The sequence below is a fragment of the Bos indicus genome, chromosome 24 (assembly GCF_029378745.1).
Source record: "Bos indicus isolate NIAB-ARS_2022 breed Sahiwal x Tharparkar chromosome 24, NIAB-ARS_B.indTharparkar_mat_pri_1.0, whole genome shotgun sequence".
Lineage (NCBI taxonomy): Eukaryota > Metazoa > Chordata > Mammalia > Artiodactyla > Bovidae > Bos > Bos indicus.
Genome location: NC_091783.1, coordinates 39823863 through 39843584, shown reverse-complemented (window position 1 = coordinate 39843584; position 19722 = coordinate 39823863). Strand labels below are relative to the sequence as shown.

General features: G+C 44.7%; 1 protein-coding gene across 1 annotated transcript in view; it reads left to right on the top strand.

The window, feature by feature from the left end:
• The window catches only part of L3MBTL4 (L3MBTL histone methyl-lysine binding protein 4), a 155397-nt gene that overhangs the window by 45002 nt on the left and 90673 nt on the right, over positions 1–19722 (top strand). The window contains 1 exon segment of the mRNA XM_070778597.1: positions 19290–19427. Coding sequence (XP_070634698.1) covers positions 19290–19427 — 138 coding nt within the window.

Sequence of the window (19722 nt, the reverse complement as noted above, 5' to 3'; positions counted from 1 at the left end):
GCTCCTCTGTCCATGGGAATCTCCAGACAAGAATACTGGAGTGGGTTGCTGTGGATTACGGTGTATATTAATTACCATGGTTACTCTCTAATAAATATTTATGATGTACTCAGTGTGTGTCGCGTTCAGTTTACAGCCAACTATTATGGTTAATAACTGTTCTTTTGTTTGGTTGCACACTGTACTCTGTTATATCTGAAAACCCATTACTGTCCCCTTATCAGGAATTGTACATTAAATTACAATAGACGGATGGATGCTTTTAGGAAGTTTAGCCTTAATTTGGGGGAAAAAAATGTATTCTACAAATAAACTTAAAACAGAGAATTTAAAAAAGAGTAATATTTGATAAGTATTTGCCCCGTGGGAAGCGCTGCTAAGCTGTGAAATGAATTATAGATGAATTCCAAATAGATGTTTTAGGAACTTCTACTGAATCATTAATAAATTGAGTCTCTTCAGCAAGTCTTTTCATATTTAATGCATTAACTGGATTATGTATTTGTGGCATTTCTAAATGAAACAAGAGTATCATAGCCAAGAGGAATTGTCGGGGTAAGTGGTTTATGTGTAGGACTCGAAGCTGGTTTGAATTTTAGGTCAGACCAATAAGTTTAAAGCTTTTTGTTTGAAAACACCTGCGGGTGGACTCGTGCAAAGCGAAAGTCCAAGCACAAGCCTGTGAGTGCTCGATGTAATTAAGGCTTGCCAGCGCTCGAGGAAGTCGCCTGACCCCCACGGGTCCTGGTGTAATTATCTGTCAGAGAGGGAGCAGAGTCTGGAGTTCGTCCTGTCACTTGGCAGTGTCTCCAACAAGGATGCATTTTTGAAAACGGTTTTGAAATACGAGGCTAAAACAAGATACCCCGTTTAAAATGACAGTCCTTTGAGCTAAACTTCTAATTAATGGCCATTATGGTACTGCGGTGATTGATCACCATCTTCATTTGGGAAGGAGACTGGGACAACTTTCAAAAATATTATGACCCATTAATGAAAAGATAATTTTCCGAGTAGGTGACAATATTAATTAGTGTCAGCCGTGATTTCCGGAAGAGTTGAAGTGGGTACATCCGTGCGACCACAGTCACAACAAACAGCGATCGATGGTAACTGCTGTGCTGCTCCCTCGGGTGTGGCGTCCCATGCGGGCTCTTCCTCTCCTCGTCCATGCAGCCACCCCACAAGGGAGCCTCGGGGAGGAACCAGCGCAGGTGGCTCGGGCGACTCCCCCGAGGCTACAGGGTCTCTATGTGGTAGAGCAGATGAGGACCAGGTAGCCCAGATCTACAACCTGAGCTCTTCCTCTGTAGCTCGGCATCTCCACCTGTGCAGGGCAGACAGTGACTCAGCCCTGGGGGCTGTGTAGCTCTGGCGCAGCCGCTGGCTCTGTGGTTTAGCACAAAAGCAGCCATGAACTACCTGGAAGCTGTGAGTGTGGCTGGGTCCCTAGAAAACTTTATTTGTGGACAATTCCAATTCTTATACGTGTCATCAGATGGTCTTCTTCTTTTTTTTTTAGCAGTTTAAAAATGTAAAAACCATTTTCAGCCACTGGCATGCACAGAATGGGTGCCAACCCTGTTTAGCCTGGCAACTGTATTTGCCAGGTCCTGTCTTAATAGATCCGCCGTGCTGATTGGACGGTGAGATGAACTCACTGAGTTGTTACCTTTAGTATAATCTGTTTTAGACCCCCACCTTATTTTTTCAGATATTTGATCTGTAAAGAAAACCAAATCGGTATTTAATTTTCAATCTAGTTTTAGGTAAGTTTTATACAGTCAGTCAAGGAGGTAGAAGAGATGGTGCCATGGATCAACACTTTCTAGACTTAAATGCATGTTTCTTAATAGCAATGGATTGTTGTTTTTTAGTTGCTAAGTCATGTCCAACGCTTTGTGACCCCTTGGACTGTAACCCACCAGGCTCCACTGTCCATGGGATTTCCCAGGCAAGAATACTGGAGTGGGTTACTATTTCCTTCTCCAGGGGATCTTCCCAACCCAGGAATTGAAACTTGCATCTCCTGCACTGGCAGGTGGATTCTTTACCACTGAGCCATCAGGAAAACCCATCAGTGGATTATCAGTCATTAATTCAATTTTCAGAGTAAAGGTAGTCAGTCTCTCTGCCCCTGCCACCCCATGATGTATATTCTTTCCCAGAGTCAGTGTCTCTGCCGCTGCTGGTGTATTTTCCAAGAACTGTGTGGAGACTTACCTTGCACATTTTTTATGGAAGTCAGTGTATCTAGCACAGAAACCTTCCTGGCAGCGTGAAGAACTGTGGTGGCAGGGAGCTGGCCCACTGGGCTGGAGCCACTGCCACGCTCCCGGGTACCCTCACCTGCTCATCCCCCAGCCTGACCTGCAGGATCTGCCAAGATCCTGCCGTGTGACTGTTTGGCTGGAGGCGCCAGCTGAGTCACGAGCTCGGGAGAATAGAAATAGCACATTTCACAGCTTCTCCACAGAACACTGTCTGTGTGGAACCTCTTAAATAAAATATGACGATGAAGGAGCACTGGTTGTTCTGAACCCTTGTTTCGGGATCATGCATCTCTTTGAGTGTCTGCTGTAGACGACGAAGCTGCAGAGTGCACGTGCCTGCATACACAGAGGCTGGATGCTGTTTGTGTTTCAAGGGTTAATGGGCTTTTTTTAAACTTTTCATTTTGTACTGGGGTATAGCCAATTAACAATGTTGTGGTAATTTCAGGTGAACAGTGAAGGGACTCAGCCATACATATACATGTATCTATTCTTCCCCAAACCCCCCTCCCAAGCAGGCTGCCACATGACATTGAGCAGAGTTCCATGTGCTGCACAGTCCTTATTGGTTATCCGTTTTAAAGATAGCAGCGTGTACATGCCCATCCCAAACTCCCTAACTATCCCTTCCCCCTGGCAACCATGAGTTCATTCTCTAAGTCTCTGAGTCTCTTTCTGTGTTGTATATAAGTTTATTTGTATCATTTCTTTTTAGATTCCACAGATAAGGGATGCCCTATGATATTTCTCCTTCTCTGTCTGACTTATTTCACTCAGTGTGACAGTCTCTAGGTCTATCCATGTTGCTGCAAATGGTACTATTTCATTCTTTTTAATGGCTATCATTCCATTGTATATTTGTGCCACATCTTCTTTATCCATCCCTCTGTCGATGGACATTTAGGTTGCTTCTATGGCTTGGCTCTTGTGAGCAGTGCTGCAGTGAACCCTGGGGAGCATGTATGCTTTCAGATCATGCTTTTTGTGTTTTTTTTTTTCAAGAGTTAATGGACTTTTGACCAAGTTAGTGGAAGGCCCTCCATTCCCTATACTCTATCACCTCATTCAAAGCTTTGCATTTACTCAGAAATTGTGAGGCTGCTTGCCTGCTGTGATAGTGAAGACTCATTCCCCAGGCTTCGTCGGATGGTGCTGTCTAGATGGTGCTGTCACTGCCTTCGGAGCAAACCAGAGAGTCTGTGGCTGCATCTTAGCTTCGAAGGAGACACGGTGTCTGCTGTTGCTCTGAACAGAAGTGTGCCTTTTCTGACCAGCTGCCACGCTGACATCCCAAATGCCCTCGCTAATACTGACACTTGGCTAATTATGCTGAGCGTTGTCTCTTTCTCTCACATCCTGCTTTACTCTATTTTTACCCCTGGAAGAATATCTCTCAAAAATAAAGAACTAAATGAAGACACCCCAGAATAAACTGATTAGGCAGGGTGGCGAATACAGCTCCCACCTTGTTACAGAATCTGTGTCGTTCCTTGTGATAGACTCGGGGAAAGGGAGATCTTCTCCAAGCAGGGCGTGGGTGGAGTCTCACTCGGGTTAATTTATTTTCAAATGAAGTTGTGTTATCTTTCCATTGCTGCTGTAACAAATTACTGCAAACTCAGTGGCTTAAAGTGACACAAACTGGCACATTATATTTCCCTGTGTTGCTGGGCTAGAGCGGAGGTTTCAGCAAGGCCATCTCCCTTCAGGGAGCTCTGAGGAGTCCAGTTCCCAGTCTTTGTCAGTTTCTATTCCTTGGCTCTTGGTGCTTTTCTTCGCCTTTAAAGTCAGCAGGCAGGACAAATAGAGTAGCATCGAAACATGTATATCATCATATGCAAAATTAGATAGCTAGTGGGAATTTGCTGTATGATGAAGGGAACTCAAACCTGGTGCCCTGTGATGACCTAGAGGGATAGGATGGTTTGGGAGGTGAGAGGGAGGCTCAAGAGGGAGGGGACATATGTATGTCATGTCGTGTATAGTTGCTCAGTCATGTCCAACTCTTTGTGACCTCATGGACTGTAGCCCTCCAGGCTTCTCTGTCCACGGGATTCTCCAAGCAAGAATACTGGAGTGGGTTGCCATTCCCTTCTCCAGGGGATCTTTCTGACCCAAGGATTAACCCTGCATCTCCTGCATTGCAGGCAGATTCTTTACCATTTGAGCCACTAGGGAAGCTCAGAGGTATGTATACATATGGCTGATTCATGTGGATGTGTGGCAGAAACTAATGCAATATTGTAAAGCAATTATCCTCCAATTAAAAATAAATAAATACAAATTAAAATTCTATTGTTGATAACTCTATCCTATTTCTATGCAAAAATGAATATATATTGTAGTTTTCATTGTAAAATCTGTTTAAATATAAAGCTTCTAAATATTAAACAATATAAAGTCAGCAGGTATCACCTCCATCCCTCCCTCTGACATTTCTGCCTGGGACGTCTGGTTATCATGGGCCCACAGGATAACCCAGGATAGGACGATCTCTGCTGTCTCGGAGTCCTTCACTTGGTCACACCTTCAGTGTCCCTCCTGTGATGTACAGGAGCATTTTCATAGGTTATAGGAGTTAGGCTGTGACGTTACTGAGACCATCTTCTGCCTACTGCAGTGGTGTCAGGTAAAGTTAAGATACTAACAACAGAAGAGGCCGGCCCTTCCTTCCATGTAATTGGCATCTTTGATTCACTGAGCTCAGTCGGGTAGAAGGGACCATTCTGGGAGCCGGGGGCCAGGGACGGGACCTTACAGCCTGGCTGGGAGACGAGTTACATCACAGAGCAGTGTCGAGTACAGGGCACAGACGCGTTCACCCACTGCAGTGCAGCAAGCAGAGACTCGGAGGGGCAGATGGCTGCTCAAGAAGAGCAGTCTCTCTTCTCTTAGAGAAGTGTACAACATGCCTTGTTTTATTGCATTTCCAAACACCAAATGCCTTTATTTACTATCGCGTAGAGACAAAGGATATTCAGATTTAATGTTTTAAACCATGTGCATGTGTATGCATGTATGTGTATTTGTGCACACACACACAGATATATCTACTTAGTTTAACCGAGAGCTGCTTGGGCCAGCAGGCTGTTGCAGATCTGTGTTTGGACCTGGGTAATGGGACATCACGGTTAACTGCACGGCTGTGGCACTGTCGGGGCTCAGCTGCAGGGAGCAGGGGCCTGCAGCTCAGGCAGCTGGAATAAATCCTTTTCTGCTACTACTCCTTAGAGACTTATTGCCCACACCTCCTCTTCTGGCCTCCGTCTATGTGTGTGCATCCTTGCTTCCTTGGCAGAGCCAGCACGGGCCATGGAAACAAGGGACCAGACTGCATTCACGGGGACAGTCTTCTCCTGACCCTGAGGGGGCCTTCAACAGACAGAGACGGGTGTGTAGATCTTGAAAACGCAGAGGGTGGATTTGTATTGCAGGATTGTTGAAGTTGGGCTTCCCTGATAGCTCAGACAGTAAAGAATCCACCTGCAATGCAGGAGCCACAGGGTCAATCCCTGGGTCGGGGAGATCCCCTGGAGAAGGGAATGGCAATCCACTCCAGTATTCTTACCTGGAGAATTCCATGAACAGAAGAGTCTGGAGGGCTACATACAGTCCATGGGGTCACAAAGAGTCAGACATAAAAACCATCTTTGGAGCTTCCCCAGTGGCTCAGATGGTAAAGAATCTGCCTGCAATGTAGGAGACCCAGGTCTGATTCCTAGGTTGAAGCAAATGAGAGAGGAATCGGAGCTGAACTGTCTGTGGTGGGTCCGGAGGTGCAGGCAGGGCAGGGTCGCAGCCCCGTGAGTAGCTGATGATCAGGGACTCAGGAGGGACACAGAGTGGACACAGGTGTCACTGACTGTATCCAGTATCCCGGCTTCAGGGTGGAACTGGGGGAACTTTTCCAGGCTTCCATGCAGGTGAAGGTTTCCTGCAGCTGCAGAATGTGAGCTCCAGTCCCCAGGGAGCAGGTTAGGAATGGTGGGCTCCCGCCTCACCCCAGACCTGCCAAGTCACATTCTGCATTTGAACTGGAGCCCTCTCCGCAGAGCTGCAGTCCTGTATTTAACCAGAACTTGATGTCACTTATGTGTTCCATATGAGCATGTCCTGGGGCACACAGACCCAGATCTGTTTCTTCCCTCGGTGTCCACAGTTTACTAAACAGCAGCTCAACCAGCAGCTTGCTCAGTTCAGACACTGGGGAGCTATTCCTAAAACCTACCTGTCTCAGAATAGCATGTAGCCCCCACCTTATCCTATTGATTCTCACTCCTGGTGCTGTGTCCCTTGTCTCCTTACGTCTCTTCATCTCCATGACAACCACCATAATGAAAGCCGGCATCAGCTCTCTCATGGACCTCTACGCTTCCCGTCCAGCTGGGCTCTCTGCACCCCCGAGACCCTGTCAGTCCATGCTGCACAGAGATGCCAGAGTGGACTTACATGTGAAATGGAGCACCCACCTTTAGGTGGTGGTTATTGTTGAGTTGCTCAGTTGTGTCCAACTCTTTGTGACCCCATGGACTGCAGCACACTAGGCTTCCCTGTCCTTCACCATCTCCCAAAGTCTGCTTAAACTCATGTGCATTGATTAGCTGATGCCATCCGACCATCTCATCCTCTGTTGTCCCCTTCTCCTCCTGCCTTCAATCTTTCCCAGCATCAGAGTCTTTCCAACAACTCTCAGTATATCTGACTAGGTCCTGCATGCTCCATTCTCAGCTCACTGTCTCTTCCCATCCTTTATAACTTGAAAGACAGCTGTGTGGTTTAGAAAACTGCAAGGATCAGGTAGATGACTCTGGACTTGGTTTCCACAGTTCTCTTTGGAGTGACGGTGATGCTGCAGTCTCCACCTCTCAGGAATGGTCATGTACTGCCCTTTCTCATGCCCCTGGCAATGTGCGTTCATTTCTTGGGGAACTGGCCATACTCAGGACCCATGCGGGGTCATTTCACGACCCTTAGCACCTGGCAGAGCCCTTCTGCTTGGATGAACGGTGCATCTGGGTCTCACAGTCATGGAACTCTGCTGCAGGAAGGCGAGAGGTCATGTGGTAACATGCAGGATAGAATCAGGGAAATCAAAGAATTCCATTTTCGTGTTTTTTAAACAAAGATTTGCTTTGTGAAGTCAGTAGATTTGTTTTTTTTCCCCTAATAAATGGAATTGGGCTCAATTTTATGTGAATGTGCCAAAGGTGGAGGCTTTTAATCAAGAACCACCAGGGAAACAGAGGCTGTTGTCTTGTCCCCCACAGGAGCCTCGTCCCCGGCCATCGCTTCCTCTTCTGCCGTTTCTATTACCCTTCTGCAGCTCCTCTCTCCTCTGGGAAGGGGTTTCTGCCCTTTCTTTAATGGCTGCCTGTTTACAAACTTCCAAGTGAGGCCACTTTGTGTCCCGTGGCCTGAGAAGACAAAGAGCCATCCCAAGGGCTTACCTTCAATCAGGTCCGCAGGTTTCGGGGGCCCCAGAGCCCATCCTAGCCTCCGCCTCCCCATCGGCCGTGTTCCCAGCCTCCAAGGAGGCTGCTCCATGGTCTTGTCCCCTCACACCCTCTCCCCATACCCTCACAACCCTCTGTACTTCTCCTTCACGGGGAGACCAAAGAAAAGCAAAGAGGAATCACCCCGTCCTCAATGGCCAGTCTCCTTCCCACACGGGGTCTAGACACATACTTGCAGCCTCTGCCTGCCTCGGTGGGAGAGACATCCCAGCTCCATTGGAGCGTTCACTTTCCTCTTGTGTGAATTTAATCCGACATTAGATCACACACCCGTGTGTTTAGTTCTTTATCACGTTTTGCCACTGGAATGTAAGCTCCTGGTATGTGTGTTAGCCTCTCAGTCATGTCTAACTCTTTGCGACCCCATGGACTGTAGCCCACCAGGCTCCTCTGTCCATGGGATTCTCCAGGCAAGAATATTGGAGTGGGTTGCCATGCCCCCCTCCAGGGGATCTTCCAGACCCAGGGGTTGAACCCAGGTCTCCTGCATTGGCAGGTGGATTCTTCACTGTCTGAGCTGTGGAGGAAGCTCTTTTCTCTTTTGGTTTCCCAAGAACTCTTGATGTTCTTATGCCTGTAGAGCAGCCCCAGCCCCTGGCATCTCACAGGAACCAAATAAATACTTGCTGAATAGATGAATGAGGGTTGTAAATAAAAATGCACTGATAGGTTGTTTACTGGCAGTAAATTACTATTACTAAGGATCACTTACGACTCATTCCTTATCAAAACAAATGTGCATTAACCCCTGGCATTAACTGGATCTCCTCTACATAATCCCCCATAAAAGAGGAACTATAACACCACACGGGACATTGGACTTTAATTGGTGCTTCTATGTTCCTAATAGACTTTTAATAGGCCACATGGTAGCTATGAGCATAGCTAAGAATGATATAATATTTGAATAACTGAAATCATGCATTATTTCATTATATATGATGCTGTCTCCCTTGGAATATTGACACAGTGAGTCATGTCAATGATAACGGTGTCGGGGAGGCAGAGCCCATTTCGAGGCCATTATACTAGTGGCACGTGACTAACAGGGGGGCCAAGGATGGTAATGGATACATAATGGATAACGAAGGGCTAGGATTCTGCACAGTGATGGCTGCTAGTGATTTTCTAGTAGTAATAACCTCCTTCTCTCAAAATAAATGTAACTTCAGTGTTGAAAACTGTTAGCAGCGTGAAGGGCCCCCATTGCTTTGGGGGTGGCCCACTTTGCTTGGCTTAAGCTTTTCCTCCAGAAACCCGGGTTCATCTCGCTGCTTCCCAGGCACCGAGGCAAGCTGCTCTGACCGCCTGCACCACGTGTCCCCCGATCAGTGTGTCAGCAGGGCCCTCCTCAAGGAACACACACCCCCACGCCCCAGACTGACTACCTTGTGCGTATCTCCTCCTTCGCTGGTCTCCACTCTGATGGTTTCTCACTTGCATCCAGGATTCTGGAATCAACAAGCAGTTTGCCCTGGTGCGTGGTAGTACCCTCAGGACACCTGCTGCCTGGCCCTTGTGTGGTGCTCCCTCGCGCCCCTTCACTCCTCCTTTGCTGGCTTTGGAGGCAGCACCCCAGCTGGGGTGGTGTCCACTCTGTGCTCCTTCCCGCCCAGCACCTTCCTGCCAGACATTCTGAGGCTCTGCAGCGGCCCCAGTCAAGTGTTGCTGTGCGAGTTCAGAGATGTGCTTTGCTCTGATCGCTCTTCATAATTCATGTCACCACCTGTGAGCCAAGGCAGTGCTGGACCCAGGATTCCCTTCTGCTGAGGCTCACTGCAAAGTCTCCATTTCCCTGGGCTCCAGAAACCACATTTATTCAAGAATAAGGGCTCCCCAGGTGTGGTGCTAGTGGTAAAGAATCCACCTGCCAATGTAGGAGATGCAAGAGACACAGGTTTAATCCCTGGGTCAAGAAGATCCCCTGGAGGAGGAAATGGCTTCCCACTCCAGTGGTTTTGCCTAAAGAATCCCATGGACAGAGGAGCCTGGTGGGCTACAGTCCATGGGGTCACAAAGAGTCAGACCAAGATTGAACAACTAACACACATTAGTCTCTGTGTGACTGGGATGCAGATACAAGAGGGATGTGTGATCCATGGGGTTGGGGGAGGCTGAGGATGCTGTGGACGGGGTGGGGCAGGAATGCAGAGGACAGAGGAGCCGTCCTCAGGCAGGGAAGTCGGCCCCCTCAGCCCCTTGTTTGCTGACCTTCAGCATCCACCAACATGTATGATGACTCTGTCTGTTCTGGGTTGGTTTGCAAAGTGTTTTTTAAAATTCCATTTTGTTTTTCTAGCACAGGAAAACCAGGGTTTATGGAATAGCTAATAAGGCCAATCAGATAAGCTGTAGGCATCTGCAGAAATTAAACTGAGAAGGAGGATGAATTGCATGGAATTTTAAGACTGTTTTCGCCTCAGCCACAAAATATTTTATCCCTAAAATAATGTTTTCATAATAAAAATAAATTTCAGCCATTTTTCAGCTGCAGAAATGTTGTGAGGCTTTTCTGAGTTTGCTGTTTGCATATGTTTGTGTTTATTCCTCAAACCGTCAGACTTGGCGTGATTGACTCATCCCGGGGGATCTGCCCAAATGGATTATGGGGTCAGAGAGGACCCTCTGCCCCGCTTTCAGACCCCGGCAACCCTAACACCAGAGAGAAAACCCTGGCAGGTTGGTCAGCTCAGCTTTACCGGGTAATTATACAAGTAGGTAATCCAGCACCTGGTGGAGGTGAGGCGTTAGCTACCCCATCTCTGGGGTACACGGGTTCCGGGGTTCCACACTTCAGGTGAGGTGACAGGAGTTTTGAGGCTGGACGGAAACCCGCCTCCCTTCCCTGGACCAGCCACCGCTAAGCCTAGACCCCCTTCCGCAGCTCAGGTGGGTTTGCTCTCAGCTGCCTAAACAAAGACAAAGCCTGCTTTTCCTGTGCTAGCAAAACAAAATGAAATTTTAAAGAATGTTTGCAGACCAGCTCAGAGCAGACAGCATCACTACACATGTTGGTGGACGCTGACTTTGGAGGTTGATGGACGAGACCTGCAGACCACAGGGTTTCCCTGCCCCACACTGGGAGGAGCAGCCGCTCTGCTGAGGCGGCGAGGGCTTCGCTCACCTGCCCACTTGGAGCAGGGTGACGAGTTTCTCGGTGCTTCTCCTAGCTGCCTGTGTCAGATGCATCTTTATTGCAGTTGTCCTGTCTGGGGGCCTCTGTCTTCCTTACTGGTCCTCTGGTGCTCTCTGTCATGGCAGCTCCAGGCTAAGAACCACAGAGCATCAAGTGGAGAATCAGGGACCTTCCTGTTAGGTGTGCTGATCTGGCTGGGATGGCCATTATTCGGGCCATACAGCACGTGGGTGGTCATCAGTTCCATGGGCCTCTTCCCACTGTGCCTGTTTTTAAGCTGATGATAACTCTGATGCCATAGTTGTCCCTTTATTGAAAAAAATATTTTTAAAAGAAAACGGCTAAGATGGCTATAGATCATCTATTAGGGACTAAGATCCCTAGTAAATCTGTTAAAATATTAAATATTTACATTAAAATTTCAATATTAATTATATTGCAAGTGAACACTGGAGTGGATTGCCATTCCCTTCTCCAGGGGATCTTCCTGACTTGGGGATCTGACCCAGGTCTCCTTCATTGCAGGCAGATTCTTTACCATCTGAGCCACAAGGGAAAGTTTAGTCACTCAGTTGTGTCCAGCTCTTTGCGACCCTGTGGACTGTAGCCCTCCAAGCTCCTCTGTCAAGGAATTCTCCAGGCAAGAATATTGGAGTAAGTTGGTATTCCCTTCTGCAGGGGAATCTTCCTGACCCAGGGATCGAACCCAGATCTCCTATATTGCAGGCAGATTCTTTACCATCTGAGCCACTAGGGAAGCCCAAGAATACTGGAGTGGGTAGCGTATCCCTTCTCTAGGGGAACCAGAGTCTCCTGCATTGCAGGCAGATTCTTTACCAGCTGAGCTACCCGGGAAGTCCACATATGTATACACATAATCATATGTATGATTATATTAAAATATATTTGTATATGATCATAAACATAATGTAAAATATAATTAGTTACTTATTAAGGATGATCTGTGTGGAGGTTGGCAGAACTGGTATATTATCTGAATGAAGGCCAGCAGTTGCTGATTTCAGATTTCAGAACCAAGGCTTTCAAGGTAGAAAAGTGGGAGAAAGGCAAGAAATGAATGGATAGGCATAAATATTCAGGACCACATGAAGTGAAACACTGGAAATAGTTTCTGGTTGGCACTGACGATTTCTTTTGGTTTTTATATAAAATAAACTAGAAAACTAGCTTGAGATGATTAGATCTTTGTATAATACTTTATTTTACATTATGTTAAGCTGTGTGACCTGTGGAGTTTTAGAGGATAAATAGCTTGTGAATAATTTTGTCTTTTTTTTTCCCCTGTACCAAGAGCCCCGTGGGCAACTAAGTTATTTTCAACAGACATAATTTAAATTCCTGATGTTGACTTATGAACAAATACATAAGGAAACATGAGCAAACATGTTCATTTCAAACATTTATTCTCCTCCATTGCTTGAAAGTTATGCACTGGCTTGAACATGTTTTATTTTCTCCAGAAAGGTAATCCATTTTCAGAACACATTGTTGTGGTTGAGCTAACCACTCGGCTATACACGGAAAGAGGAGAAGTCTCCTGCAGTCAGCCAGATGGATTACTTGTTTCAGAGAGAGTGGTGCATGGAAATATGAGAAAGTTATAGAGAACTTTAAATTCATAACAGCCCATCTTTAAAAACTTTGTATGTATCTTTATCAAAGCTACTCATATACAACATGCAGAAAGTAGCTCTCCTAGTTTTGTTATTGAACACTCGTCCCAAGACCTCCTTCTCCCACTCTTTGCACTCTGCAGAGGCCCCCACTGTCCTTTACTGGAGCTAATCGTTACGGTGTTTACCTGTGACTCCAAACATAGCCTTGTTCTGCACCGTCACGACACGCTGTGAGATCCTTGCTGTGTAGACAGAGCCTCTTCTCTCCCCTACTCTTCCTCCCCCATACATGCTCATCCCTCCATCTGTCCCCTCAATATAGAGAGATATTAGTTAAAACAATTTTTAAAAAATCCATGACATGTTAGTCATCATAACCTAGAGACTTATGTGTCCCCTTTTGTATCCCAAAGAATAAATGCCTGAGAACAATTCCAAGCAACTTTCACATATTTCAATATCATCTTACTCAAAGGGAAAAAAAGTGTTGGTAGCCCAGAGGGATGTCTGTAGAATAAATGGATAAGGTTTTGGTTAAACTTAAATGGGCTCTTTAGATGTGTTTGTTTAGTACTGTTTACATAACTTGAATGGACATTCTTGAATCTATACATCCACTTGTTTGTTCATTCATCCAACAAATAGAGTGTTAAAATGCTTCAACACATATATTCCAAATATTATCTGGTACTGGTGACAAAAAATATTAGAAGAAACATCCAGATTCAAATTCCACATGGAAGGAACTTGGAAGTTGTCAGTCTCTTTTGACAACAAGGAAAAAGTTGAACAGACTGAAAACTGACAGCTCTTTTTGGATTCAAAAATGAGGCGAGGGCACAGGGTGACTTCATTACCCCCAAGATCGGAGAGACAGACAGGTGGACACTGGGCATCATGGCTTACTGGAACAGAGTTGCTGAGCAGAAGCCAACCTGGGAACCAGGGCTGGGCAGGAGGACCTGAACCGTAATTGATGAGTTACTGGGGGCTCAGAGTTCAAAGCTCCGGGGGACCAAGTTGTGGTGGGTGGCACTTAGAGTGCTATGAGATTTGCCAATAGACCAAGTTTAACCAGGAGCTCAACTGTTGTAAATCTAGGAGAAAACACCCATCACACGTCTGGCAGTGGAAGGGGCAGAGGAATCATTTGGAAATGTATCAGGGTACTCCGTCCTTCTTAACAGGGCTGCCTTTAGGAGAAGCTCTTTAACCAAAGCCCACCCTGCTGGGGCATTGGCAGAGCCTAACTGACTTGTGAGGGCGGATGGTTCTCATTCAGTCACTCAGTCATGTCTGACTCTTTGTGACCCCATGGACTGTAGCCTGCCAGGCTCCTCTGTCCGTGAGATTTACCAGTCAAGAATACTGGAGTAGGTAGACATTTCCTTGTCCAGGGCATCTTCCTGACCCAGGGCCCGAATGCATGTCTCCTGTACTGGCAGGCGGGTTCTTTACCACTGAGCCATCAGGCAAGCCTGAGCCAGAATATATCACAACAGAAATCTCCAAAACGTTAGCAGGGAACCTGCAGCCAGAGCTGCTTCAGTGCTTACAAATCTTAATGGCAGAGCTTTTGAAAATATTTATGTTAGTTATAACCATAAACTCATTTTGAGAGAGTTTGTCTTCACACCACTTATGAAGGAGCTTTTTCTTCCTAAGACATCACCCACGCATCTGGCCATGGAGCCCCAAGTGTGGCTGCTTCATGCCCAACTCTGATGAAATATTTAAAGATCTGTTAACAAAGACTAAAGCCCTGGGGATGCTGTTAGAAATTTGGCATTTTTATTTCTTGCAAGAATCCTATGGCAGAAATTTATCTTATGGGATAATCTAATTGTATTTGTTATAGCAGTAACTGTAGAAATAGAGAAGTGGAAACTTATGTAGACATATTTATCAGCAATGGAGACATTGAGAGTTGAATGTCCTCTGCATTAGGCCCTCCACCAGGTTTCTCTTGGACTCATTGTCTTACAAAATTAAAATTTTGTAAGACAAAATTTTACAAAATTAAAAAAATTACAAAATTAAAATTACAAAATTAAACAAAAGTCTATGGCCTTAAAAAAATTACATTATTTTGATTGTTTTGGCTATACCTCTGAGTTTGATGGCAAATTCAGTTGATAAACAACTGTTCCATGGTATCCCCCTGAAGAGGCATTTCAAAGTTTTTATCCAGAAACCATCTTCAGAGTAATCTAGGACATGTAGTTTAAGAAAATGTGATTTCCAGGTATTATTCCTGATGTCCACTCCTCCAGTCCCAAATTCAAGTCCTGATGGGGGAAGGGGACAGTTGGTACTTTGCTTATTACTAAGTTTTGAAAACCACTGCCCAAGAAATACGATGAATTGGGCGGTGACCTTGACAAATGAAAGAATTTTAGATTGGCTATGGTGAAACTATTGATTTTTAAATTTAATGATAAGTTGTTTTCCATAATCCTTATTATAGGAACAGACTAGGTAGGAGGTGAGGGAGCTGTATTTGCAAAGGAGGAGGTTAGCGGGGGAAGGGAACGGAGATGATTTCCCGGAGTGGGAGGGAAGAAAGGAAAGTAGGGGCTGATGGTTCCAGCTACTGAGCAGTAGCTCTGGAGAGTCGAGGTTTTCAAATCCCCATCAGTTGCTTGGAAATGCACATTTCCTGCCCGCTGTGTATCTCAGTAGCTTCTTGTATCAAATGGAGCTATTACATGACAAGGGTAGTTTTTTAAAGTATATCAACTCTTTTGTTCTAATTCTTTTCCTTCATGGTCCCTCGACATCAGTTCTTGCCTGGATAGACACAGATAGTGTATAGTAAGCAGATCAACTCAACATGGAATTAATGTTTAATGTGCAAAACTGTGGTAGTTCTGGATGGCAGTCCTGTGTTAGTTATCCCATGTTGCTTTGTTTTCATTATGAAAACACCATTTTATATTCTTATTAATTTTTGTTGGGGTTTAGTTGCTTTACAAAGCTGTGTTATTTTCTGCTATACAGCAAAGTGAATGAGCTATACGTATATGTATATCCCCTCTGTTTGAATTTCCTTCCCACTTAGGTCACCACGGAGCACTGAGTAGAGTTCCCTGTGCTATACAGTAGGTCCTCATTAGTTTTCTGTCTTATACACAGTGTTCAGTAATATATGTCAATCTCAGTCTCCCAATTCATGGGAGATTCAATTCTGCCCTTGGTGTTTACAAGAATTTGCCCTTGGTGTCTATAAGAACTTGTTCTCTACGTCTGTGACTTTATTTCTGCTTTGCAAATAAATTCATCTATACCATTTTTTAAGATTTCACATATAAGCAACGTTATACGATGTTTGTCTTTCTCCTTCTGCCTTATTTCTCTCTGTATGACACTGTGTACTATGTCCATCCATGTCACTGCAAATGGTAGCAAATGCCCTTTTTATTTTAAAAACGGAATTTCCCTCTGCTACAGTAGGTTCTTAGGTCGAGTGCTCCCAGATAACCTCACAATTTTTATTTCTGGAAGGTTCTCTCAGTAAACTCTTCTCAGCTTCAGTCTGGCTTTGCCATTTACTGGCTGTCTGATCCCTGCAAACCTCTTAAAAGGTTCTTTTCCATCATCTATGAAAACAATGTATAGTGGTCATTAAATGAGAATGTGTGTGTGTGTGTGTGTATAACAGCTATGCCTGGAATGCAAAAGTTCACAACAAAAGGACTCACCTCGCCTTACCACGCATGCCTGTTCTTACACTGTGGGGTGTTTTGTGAAAATGCAACACAAGTGTCCCAGTCCTGCCGTGAACAGGTGTCTGGCCTCTGTCCTCTTCCTGCTTCTCCCGTCTGGCCCCCAGCAGAGCCCTGCATCTTTGGAAGTCAGATTCACTGTGGTCTCATTAGCATGAATAGTTATGACTAGTGGGTATTGGGATAATGTATGAAAACTCAGTTCTTCTTTCTAGAATGAAATTCAAGGCCAAGTCTCATTAACTGAAACCATATTCATTTAAAGCTACATGGATTCAGGTACAGTAGAGCCTGTTTCTAAATAAAGCTCACGTCATACACATAGGTGCTTATAATTCATTCACCACAAGCCTTCGAAATAGATTTGAGGCCTCTGACAATAAAATACACATATCCAATAAGCCTGTTGAAATGGAAATTAAAATTTAAAAACCATATAGCAGGAGCAAAAAGCATAATAGTTACTTAGGCTAATAAAATTATTCTGATTGAGCATTAAATTGAGCTCCACTGTTCCCCAATAAATAACTGCTTATTATCCAACTGCCCAAAGGAAGAGGGATGATAATTACCGTCATACGTCTTACTCAGCTGATGGTTTTCGAGGTGAGGTGATGTGTGAGCCAAGGTGCCAGGAACCTTGGAGGCAGCCAGACGACTGAGGCAGGGACAGAGCGCCAAGGTCCAGAGGAAGTCCCCGATGTGGGGACTGGAATTGGATGGCAAATGATGAGGCAAAGCAAGAAAGACGGTGCAAGTCCAGACAATCGCCAGCTTTGGAGTTGCCTGAAGGATTTGTCCTGGTTATTTATGTGCTGATATAGTTCTTAAGTGTCTCAGTTATTTTACTGACCATTAATAACTAGTGCGTATAGAGGTAATACCATCAGGAAGCTTCACTGTCTGTTCAAGGATAGGAGCTTGAGACAGCGGCCAATTTCATTTTCTGACTTTTGTTTTCCAGTTCATCAAAATCTGGGCTAGAAGGGTCTATATATTTACTCAGCTTTATGCAAACCCAAATATGTGAAAAATCATAAAAGCATGAAATACAGTGCTGGAGATGATTTGGTTTTCAGAATGATTCTTCGCTTTACAAAAGGACTCTTTGTAAATATTCTTAAACTGCCACTCTTCTTTAGTAACATGAAAATCTGGTTAGAAGTCTTAAAATTGGATTTTCCTCCCAAGTTATGAAGATCCAAAGATATGAAAATATCTTTCATAAAGACGTATATGGATACGGAATTTGGTTATAAATTCCAAGTTTAGATAGCCCTTGTAGGGAGGGGGCCTCATATCACTGGATTAGAAAGGGCTGTTGTAAATTTCCACTGTTTTCATCATCAGTAATTATATACAGCCTTGGAAAGAGTAATTTAATATTTCTTAATGTAAACGTAAGGGGAAAATGTTGAATAGAGAACATAAGAAATCATGTCTATCTGCTTTCAAAACATTTTAAAAGATATTTTCTTTTACTTTTTCAGTTTTAGACCTGAATTCCACATAGGATTCCCAGGTTTGGTCCAATAGCTATAGCTGAACTAGAAAGACTTAGCTCTCCTGCACACTGGATCTGGGCGCGCTTGGCTTGCCTGGTTTGTGTTTAGACGTGGTTTCCTTGCTTTTGAAATGCAAACTATTGCATTACAAAATTTAAAAGAGAAGGACTTTTTAAAAATTAAGTCTGGCTCATATTCATCTATGTATTTGCATATCTAATAAAATTCTATTCTGTGTTGAACATAATAAATGATACAGTGTATAGAGTTGGGAGTATTTGTCTCCCTTTAAAAAGAATAGTTTATTTTATCAGACAGTTGATTACTGGTGGTTCTTCTTCATCTTGTTGAGGCTTTATTGTAGCTTTTTTTAGAACTGGTCTGGAGTAGCCGTTATCTAGGATGTGGTTCTGGCATGTGCCTTTTTGGTGCCTCAGTCAAATCCTCAAGGTGTTACTAAGGTCCCTCCACTCTGGTCTCTCTGTTCTCCAGCGGTTTGTGTCCTCCAGTTTGAGTGAAAGTCGCTCAGTCGCATCTGACTCTTTGTGACCCCGTGGACTGCAGCCCACCAGGCTCCTCTGTCCGTGGAATTCTTCAGGCAAGAATACTGGAGTGGGTTGTCATGCCCTCCTCCAGGGGATCTTCCCAACCCAGGGATCAAACCCGGGTCTCTTGCGTTGCTGGAGATTCTTTACTATCTGAACCCTATCTTTGTCTTGTTTTCAGCTGTGTATCAGCTGCTCTCCACCAAGTCTCACCTCACACACGTGCAGTCCAGCCATTGGCCAAAGTCCTGTGAGTAACCCGGTAGACTCGGGGATCCCCTTCTCAGAGCTCTGTCCTCCCCGGTCTTTGTCCTCCCATCTCCAGCTGCATCCTCAGCTCTGAATGAATGGCGATCTTTTCTCCTCAGCACAGCCTGACTACTTTCCAGAGTTGTCCTTCATAGCTGTTAGAATCACTCTTTATTAGGATCACTCTTAATCCGTCTACCTCACCGCACATATTGTTTTGCTCTCCTTGCCTCTTTGGGTCCAATGGCTCCATCTCTCTTCGTTTGTCAGGATATCGAGATTTATTGCTTCCTTTTGCTCCATGCATTTCCTGTCAGCTTAAGGTTTATTCTGGTGTCAGATGATGACTCTCACTGTTGAGCGTGCCGGCCTTGTTCTTGCAGTGGCTGCAGGACAGGAAGTATTCTTTGAAAAACATCATAGAATTTCTAGTTGGGAAAACAGATGGGTCCTACCCTTTCAAGTTCTATTCAATTCTTGACAATTTTTTTTTTTTTTAATGTGACAACTTCTTTAATTTCTTGGAGAAACTGGTGCAACCGCCTTTGGTGGCTAGATCAGAAAGCTGTTTCATAGCACATTTTCAGTATTGTTTCAGCTGAATGTGAGATTATAACAATTTTAATCTCAACTTCAGAGGTCTGTTTTCTCGTATTTTGACACAGGCATAGTGGTATACTGATGACCAAGGACTAATTTCTGACAGGTTCATTTTGATGGCTGGGACCACAGATACTACTGCTGGGTGGATGCAGATAGCCCTGACCTTCACCCCATTGCCCGGTGTGATGTCACAGGTCGTCCCCTGGAAGTACCATGTTGTGCGTATCTTGCTGTTCATGTTGTTGCTTTTTAAAGACTTAGTCTGAAGTCTATCTCAGTGCTGTTTTTCTCATGTCACTGTAGGTGTTTTAAAGCTTAATATCACATAGGTGAATTGATTAACTGATATAATAGTGACACTGAAAGCCAATTATTCATAATTAAGCCTTAAGCCTTGTATAAATGAGTTATCATCATTAAGGAATTATTTTGATAATGTAGTCTAGAAGAATCTTTGTTTTCCACATTTTAGTTGCAGAAAACTGAGCTCAGTCTAAATTCATCTGGGATCAAACCAGGTCTCTTATGTCTCCTGC